We start from the raw sequence: 8,461 nt of genomic DNA on the forward strand, positions 1-8,461 counted from the left end.
CCTTTTACAGGCAATAAAACAGAGGCCCAGACAGGAGGTCTGAGCTGCTCAACAGCAGACCAGGTGACTGCCTTCTGGCCCAGTTCCTGCAGTGGTAGCACCCAAGAAAATAAGGCCACACCCAGGGAGCCCTCCACTGTCTTCTGCTCACATGCTGCTCCTTTAAGGGAATTGCAGAGTCAGACCCCAGCCCCAGAAACAAGTCTAGTTTTGCAGGAAAGGATTCTAGCTCAGAGTGGGGCAAGTGACAGCCTCCTATTAAAAATAATAGCACTCTTAACTTATCAGACACGGTTCTTTCCCAATAACTCTTTGAGGCAGGTTTTATTACAGATGAAGAAACAGGCACAGGGAGGTAAGTGGTATGTATGCCCGAGACAGTAGCAGAGCCCACGTATTCCAGCCGGGACAGTTGGTTTCAGTCTCCATGCCTTCATCCCGAGTTGCCTCTGTACAGTCCTGCAGAACATCAGCACCGCATCAGTAGTTACGTGCTCCTCTAGCTCTGAGTGCCAGGTGACCTTGCTTCCACATCAGTAGATATGGATAATAGGTGTGGCTAGCCTATTACATTGTTGGGAGATTAATACACGCAAAAGATTTAATACTGTGCCCTGCATACAGTAAGTGTTCAATAAATGTTAATTATTGATGTTATTGTCACAAGTGTTTCTGGGCCCAGGAGGGAGGGCTGCCGGGTGGTATTCTTGCCAGAGTACGCGTGAGGTCACCCTGCTGGCCAGGGCTGCTGAGTTCGTGGCGTGCCACACGCAGCCAAAAGCGCGCGCAGCAAGAGTTTGGGGTCTGAGTACTACGCCCCGCCCCGCCTAACTTTAAGAACGCCGGACGCGGGCGCAGGCGCAGACAGCGCAGGCCCCGGCCTCCAGCCACTGGTCCCGGGAGTCACACTCTAGCCCTCCGCCGGCCACCAGCCAGCCCGCGACGCGCACGCGCATGGAGGAGCAAGCGAGCCCCCCGCGCGAATCCCGCACCCGGCGCGCGGCGCCCGTGCTGTTCCGCGGCCCCGTGGAGCCTCTCGTCTTCCTGGGGAACTTTGCCTTGGTCCTCCAGGGTCCGATCACCACGCAATATCTGTGGCACCGCTTCAGCGTCGACCTCGGCTACAATGGCACTCGCGACCGAGGGCACTGTGGCAACCAAACCGTGGACCCCAGGATGAAGGTAACAGCGTGGCGAGGGCTGGGGGCGGGCCCTGGCCTGGAGCATGGGGGCTGCTGAGGGACGGGGCCTGCGGGAAGGTGGGGAGGGCTGGGGGCGGGCCCTGGCCTGGAGCGTGGGGGCTGCTGAGGGGCGGGGCCTGCGGGAAGGTGGGGAGGGCTGGGGGCGGGCCCTGGCCTGGAGCGTGGGGGCTGCTGAGGGGCGGGGCCTGCGGGAAGGTGGGGAGGGCTGGGGGCGGGCCCTGGCCTGGAGCGTGGGGGCTGCTGAGGGGCGGGGCCTGCGGGAAGGTGGGGAGGGCTGGGGGCGGGCCCTGGCCTGGAGCGTGGGGGCTGCTGAGGGGCGGGGCCTGCGGGAAGGTGGGGAGGGCTGGGGGCGGGCCCTGGCCTGGAGCGTGGGGGCTGCTGAGGGGCGGGGCCTGCGGGAAGGTGGGGAGGGCTGGGGGCGGGCCCTGGCCTGGAGCGTGGGGGCTGCCGAGGGGCGGGGCCTGCGAGATGGCGGGGTTCAGGATTGCAGGGAGCGCGGGGCGGAGCACAGGGGTTCTGCCTTAGAATTGCAGGATGAGGGATGAGGGCTATTGATCTAGAGAAAACCTGCCTTGGGCAATTAACAAAGGGGGAAAGGCAGTGGAATGGGGCCGTTTCCGTGTCCCATCGTCCCCCACGGTGACCGTTTTTGAGACTGTATGAAGATTCTCTGAGGTTTAGGTCTCCAAAGAAAGTTCTCAACCCTGTATCTCCCAGGATGGCAATGCTGGGGGCAGTAGGCGACCAATGAGGAGTCATATCCTAGTAATTGTGTTCCCGCAGGAAGTGGAAACCCTTACCTCCCACTGGACCCTGTACATGAATGTGGGCGGTTTCCTGGTGGATCTCTTCTCGACCACGTTGCTTGGAGCCTGGAGTGACCAGGTGGGCCGCCGCCCACTGCTGGTGTTGGCCTCACTTGGCCTGCTGCTCCAAGCTGTGATATCCATCTTTGTGGTGCAGCTGCAACTCCACGTCGGCTACTTTGTGCTAGGCCGCATCCTTTGTGCTCTCCTCGGTGACTTCAGTGGGCTCTTGGCTGCTAGCTTTGCCTCCGTAGCTGATGTCAGCTCTAATCACAGCCGCACCTTCCGGATGGCTCTGCTGGAAGCATGCATTGGTGTGGCTGGAATGTTGGCAAGCCTCCTTGGGGGTCACTGGCTCCGGGCCCAGGGTTATGCCAACCCCTTCTGGTTGGCCTTGGCCTTGCTAATAGTCATGACTCTATATGCAGCATTCTGCTTTGGGGAGACCTTGAAAGAGCCAAAGTCCACCCGGCTATTCACCCTCCATCACCACAGATCCATCGTCCACCTCTACCTGTCTCCAGCCCCGGAGAAGTCCAGGAAGCATTTAGCCCTATACTCATTGGCTTTCTTCGTGGTGATCACTGTGCACTTTGGGGCTCAGGACATCCTGACCATCTATGAGTTGAGCACACCCCTCTGCTGGGACTCCAAGCTGATTGGCTATGGTTCTGCAGCTCAGCACCTCCCCTACCTCACCAGCCTGCTGGGCCTGCGGCTCCTGCAGTGCTGCCTGGCAGACAGCTGGGTGGCTGAGATTGGTCTGACCTTCAACATTCTGGGGATGGTGGTCTTTGCATTTGCTACCATCACAGCTCTCATGTTCACAGGTAAAGTATGTGGGCTCAGGGACAGCTAGTCCCAGAGGCAGTGGGTGAAAATTGGGGGCTAGCCCACTCACTGCTCCCGAATGTAGTTCAGATCTGTGTCTTTGGAAACCTAAGTTATACCCAGAGCCTGCACCAGAGGACAGATAACTAAAAAACCCAGAAAAATGCCATCAATTTAATATATATATATATATTTTAGTTGTAGATGGACACCATACCTTTTATTTATTTAGGTACTGGGGATTGAACTCAGGGGCACTCAACCACTCAGCCACATCCCCAGCCCTATTTTGTATTTTCTTTAAAGACAGGGTCTCACTGAGTTGCTTAGTGCCTCACTGTTTCTGAGGCTGGCTTTGAACTCACCATCTTCCTGCCTCAGCCTCCTGAGCTGCTGGGTTTATAGGCGTGGGCCACTGTGCCCAGCCATTTATATTTTATGTGGTGCTGAGGATCAACCCAGTGCCTCACACATGCTTGGCAAGTGCTCTACCACTGAGCCACAACCCCAGCCCAGAAAAATGCCATCTTTGATAAGTGGAAAATATAGCTTTTAAGTAGCCAAAGTAATTAATGCACATTATCAACTGTAAATATTATTAGTAATTGGAGCAAAAGACAAAAGTATGGCTCATACACTAATTGCTTCACCCCTTGGCCTCCCGTAGCCTATCCATGGTGCTCTTAAACAAAGTCCATGCCGTTAATGCCTGGATACTCATTTCTCTGATAAGAACCACAGGTCCTGCCTCAAATATCTCAGTCAACTTTTATTTTTATTTATTTTTTTTTTAAAAGCCAGTCTTCTCAGACCACAGGAAGTTGCTGCTTGCTCAGTTCCTCTCTTCCCTGCTTTCTCATCACTTTTTTTTTTTTTTTGGCTTCCAGCTGGGTGGCTAGCAAAGGAGTAAAGAAATAACTATTTTAAAGGGACAGATTTATTTTTTCAGAGCCCTAAAATATGTTGTGTACAAAGTCAATCATTCAATAGTCACAAATTTCTTAACTCAGTTTCTTGACTCACAGTGAAGGTGGGGTTCCAGGTACCTTTCATTCATACCTGCAGCCCTTGGGGGTGCAGAGAGGATGAAGTTACTGCCATTATTCTGGGAGTCTTAGCAGAGTGGAATTTGGGGGTCCTGACTCCAAAGAGGTCTTGGGGTGCTTCATCATATACTGACTTTGGAGGATACACTGTCCTCTAGGAATTTGAAGTTTTCTTGAGGACACAACAGTCATGTAGGAAGAATAGTTCTAAAGAAAACAAGGTATGTCTGTAAGTAACTAAATGCAAAAGGAAAAGGAACTTATATTTACTATGTCCCTACTCTGCTGTATTTACTGTGTACTTATTGCATTCTTTATAGTTGTTACCTCTTTAACCTGTATATTAGTTTCCTAAGGTTGCTGTAACAAATTATTACAAATGTAATAACAATTATTACAACCCCAGCAACTCAGGAGGCCAAGGCAGGAGGCAAGTTCAAAGCTAGCCTTCAGCCACTTAGCCAGACTGTCTCAAAATTAAAATAAATAAATAAATAAATAGGACTAGGGATATAACTCAGTGGTAGAGCACAACCTCTAAGCACCTGTTCAATCCCTGGTACTTCAAAAAACAAAAATTACCACAAATTGGGTGGCTTAAAACAACAGAAATTTATTCTCTCACAGTTTTGGAAGCCAAAAGTCCCAAATCAGTATTGCTAGACTGAAATTAGAAGTTGATAAGGCCAGTGCTCTCTCCGAAGCCTCTAGAAGAGAATCTGTTTCTCACCTCTTTCAGCTTCTGGTGGCTGCTGGCACTCCTCACACATGATCACATTACCAGTTTCTGCCTCTGTGGTCACATTGCCTTCTTACCTCTGTGCCTTCTCCATTCTGTCTGTGTCAAATCTCCCTCTACTGGAAAGGATATGTATGATTGCATTTAGGGCCCAACCCGATCATCCAAGATAATCTTCCCTTCTTAAAATCCTTACCTTAATCACATCCACAAAGGTCCTTTTTTAAAATAAGGCAGCATTTACAGGTTCCAGGATTAGGACCTGATACCTTTTGAGGGTGTAATTCAGCCCTCTATCCTGCAGATGGATGTCTTATAATCTTCCTTTTATAGGCTGGGAGTTGGGCTCAGGGAGGTACCCAAGGTCCCACACATGGTAAGCAATGGCATCAGGTTTTAAACTTGGAGCTGCCTCCAAAGTCTATGCTTGGTTTTTGTGCCCTGCCACCTCCCTCCTGACTGCTCCATGGGTTGGTGATGCCTATAGTGGCCATAAGAGGTATTCTGACAACAAAGCCAGTGGTGGGAATCAGCACTCATTCTTGAAAGAGATAGAGGATAGGTGAGCGCAGAGAAGGATGCTCTCCCTACCTTCACCATCAAGGAAGAACTTCCTGGGTTTAACTTAAGTCCCATATGGGTATGTATAGGAGCCCTGCTGCCTCTCCCTAAACCCACTTTCTTGATGTGTCTTTATTTCTCCACAGGATATGGCTTGCTCTTTCTGTCATTAGTCATCACACCTATCATCCGGGCCAAACTCTCCAAGCTGGTGGGTGAGTCTGAGCAGGGTAAGTATCAGAATCAGTCTGCATCTTGTTCCTCAAGCCCAGTGTTGGCTGAACTGGGCAGCCAGGCTAGGGAACAGCCTACCTTCCTCCCATCCTGGGGAAGTGGCCAGGATGAATGCACTTCTGTCAGATGGCCTAGGTTCTGGTGGAGGGCTGGGTTTTTGCATTCAGCAGCACTTGATAACTGGCGTGGAAGATTTACTCTTTGCAGACCTCAGTTCTTCCATCCATGATGATTTTAGAGTTTCCTGATTCCTTGGGGTCAGAGTGTACAAACCCAGAGGAAATGAGCAACCTTGTAACCTAGGTTTCATTGTTCCCAATTGTCAGGTGAAGAAACAGCCCCAGAGGGTTAACTTGATTCAATCAAGGTCACTCAGTAAATGGTGGAGCTGGGATGCACACTGAGGTCTATTTTAAGAGCAGTGGGTCTTCTGAGTTGGGGTTCAGCCCTGGCTCTGTCATGGGCCTCAGTTTCCTTCTGTGTAATGAGTGGTTTGCTCTTGGTGACATCTGCAGGCCCTTCAGCTCTGACAGCCTGACAGTTTAATCTTAATTTCTCTTCGATCATTGCTTATGTGTGCAAACTGCTTATGTGGCATAGCTATAAGACAGCTCCTGTGACCTCTGGATCCTTATACTTTAGTCTGGAAACATCTGCCCTGGACCTGTTGATGGACACCTGGTGGCTTACACAGCCCACCATGGGCTCAGGTGTCTCCAGAACCCAGCTGCCATCATTCACTCACTCAGTAAGCTTCTTCCCAACACTTTTCACTGTGCCCAGACATGTCAAGGGGAAAAGGAGAAAACAGCCTTTATTTACTAGCTACCTCCAGCAGGCACACTGGGATACGTGTTTTAAGTTGCTGACAAACTTTGAAATAGTTGTTAGGCTTATTTCACAGGAGGGGAAACAGAAACCCATCAGGATAAGCCACTCTTCAGTGATCACAACCATGAGTATTGGAACTGGGAATCATATCAGCAGTTAATGCCAAACAGAAGGTGATTCCAAAGAGAATAACCCCCTCCCCCAAACACCATTTCTATCAGGCTTTCATTAGAAGCTATCACATGTACTTTTATTGGGGATTTAAAAGCAGTTCACTAATGTAGTCGCCCTTTTGTGGGGGATGCTTTTCATGCATGACATTATTGAACCTTTATCGTGATGTGGTAGGATTTACAGGTGAGGGAGATGTTAAGTGACTTGCCCTGGGTCTCACAGCTGTGAAGTGGTGTGGTGGTACCAGGATTTTACCCTGAATCTTTTGAATCTGGAACTTGGCTTTTTTTTTTTTTTTTTCCTTTTTCCTTCCTGTTTTGGAGGTTGAACCCAGGGCCTTGCACATGATAGGCAAGTGCTGAACCGGTGAGCTTCACCCCAGCCCTCAGAGTGTGGCATTTATTTCTTTGCAGGTGCTCTCTTTTCCGCTATGGCCTGTGTGAGCAGCTTGGCCATGCTGGCAGCCTCCGGGATCTTCAACTCACTCTATCCAGCCACTCTGAACTTCATGAAGGGCTTCCCCTTCCTCCTGGGAGCTGGTCTCCTCTTCATCCCAGCCATTTTGATCGGGTAATGTAGGCCCCTAAACCCATGCTCATAATGGAGCCCTTTATCTTCAAAGGTTTCCTCTTCCTCCTACTCCTACCTGGAAATGGCAGCATCATTTCTACCTCTTCTCCCGTGGGTGTCCCCTCCTGGCTGATTGCCCCCTTGCAGATGCCTGCCTAATCCTCCAGGAGCCATTCTCCAAGGGCCAGGCAGAGGGGCAGGTAGGGAAGGATCAGGCTAATTTGTGGCCAAGCTGTTACCTCCCCAGGTCCCCTCACTTCCTTCCATTCCCATTTTACAGGTGGAACTATGGGCAGCAGAACTGTGTTAAAGGGACTCCACAAAGTTTCCTCTGTCCTGGTGGCTGGGGCATAGGCTAGCCCAACTCACTGACTTCTTCTCCCATTGTCTCTTTTATTGTTGGCACTGGAGATTGAACCTGGAGTGCATTACCACTGAGCTACACCTCTGTCCCTTTTTATTTTTATGAGACAGGGTCTCACTAAACTGCCCAAGCAGTCCTCCTGCACTAGCCTCACAAGTAGCTGGCATTCTAGACCACGAGCCACTGTTGACTTAAGAGTTATTTTCGAGAAACATCTGTCACTGGATAATGTCCTTTACCTTGCATATTGGGAAGGGAGGAATTCAGGAGAGGACACTGGGACAGCCCACCTGAGTGAATCCTGTGTCACTTTTCCAGACAGGAGTCTAGGATTGTCAAATCGGAACCCTCTCTCTGTTCTTTTACAGGATGCTGGAGAGGGCTAATCCTCACTCTGAATTCCAGAACATTTCCTAGAACCCCTGATCTGCCTGTGCCAAAGGGCAGAGGGCAAGAGGAGCAGAATGAACACACTGACTTCGAGTCTGCATCTGGGAGCCAGCCCACAGCTGAGCTGCAGCTCCCCTCAAAGGGCAGCGCTTCTTAGACAAGGTGGTCAAGCTCATTCAAGGTACTACCTGGTCCAGAGCTGAGCCAGCCTCTGTCTAGAATTTAGAATCCCAATCTGACAGGCCCACTCCAGGGCAGGTCTGATTACCTTTTATGCCATCCATCACTTGGAACCCTTTAGGGGAGGAATCCTGATGGAGTGAGACCTCAGGGAGCAAGTGGAGTGTGTGGGCTGGCATCTCTCCTTCCAGCCCAGACTGCACAGCCACATGTTCCTGATATGTACAGCAGCTGCCAATCATTCCTTAATGATGACTATATTATCCAATTAGTGCCAGCCTTGGGGAGGTGGGGGAGGGGTTGGGAGAGGATGGCTCCCCTAGAGAAAGAATGCTACTGTCGCTGTGGATGGACTCAATCCTTGACTACAACCTTTGCACCCCTGGGCTTAACTGTGCCAATCACAATAAATTAATTGAATCAAACCAAAAGGAATCTTCCAGTCCTTAAGGCATTGTATTTGGGGCCCTCTGTTTTCCTGGTCTGCTTACCATAGGTCAGACTCCAGCCATCTGCTGCTGCTGGGCTGGGAG

General features: G+C 50.7%; 1 protein-coding gene across 1 annotated transcript; it reads left to right on the top strand.

The window, feature by feature from the left end:
- The first annotated feature begins 617 nt into the window (after positions 1-617).
- On the top strand, positions 618-8,414 carry Slc46a1 (solute carrier family 46 member 1). Its single transcript, XM_026388895.2, has 5 exons — positions 618-1,182; positions 1,986-2,838; positions 5,332-5,415; positions 6,838-6,994; positions 7,727-8,414. The coding sequence occupies exons 1-5, from the start codon at positions 955-957 to the stop codon at positions 7,773-7,775; spliced, it is 1,371 nt and encodes a 456-aa protein (XP_026244680.1). The 5' UTR covers positions 618-954; the 3' UTR covers positions 7,776-8,414.
- Positions 8,415-8,461: the final 47 nt, after the last annotated feature.

The sequence above is a fragment of the Urocitellus parryii genome, chromosome 7 (assembly GCF_045843805.1).
Source record: "Urocitellus parryii isolate mUroPar1 chromosome 7, mUroPar1.hap1, whole genome shotgun sequence".
NCBI classification, from domain to species: domain Eukaryota; kingdom Metazoa; phylum Chordata; class Mammalia; order Rodentia; family Sciuridae; genus Urocitellus; species Urocitellus parryii.

Coding starts and splice junctions, on each gene's coding strand:
- Slc46a1 (XM_026388895.2), top strand. CDS start 955: ATGGAGGAGCAAGCGAGCCCCCCGCGCGAATCCCGCACCCGGCGCGCG. Junction 2,839..5,331: donor CACAGCTCTCATGTTCACAG/GTAAAGTATGTG, acceptor ATTTCTCCACAG/GATATGGCTTGCTCTTTCTG. Junction 6,995..7,726: donor ATCCCAGCCATTTTGATCGG/GTAATGTAGGCC, acceptor GTTCTTTTACAG/GATGCTGGAGAGGGCTAATC.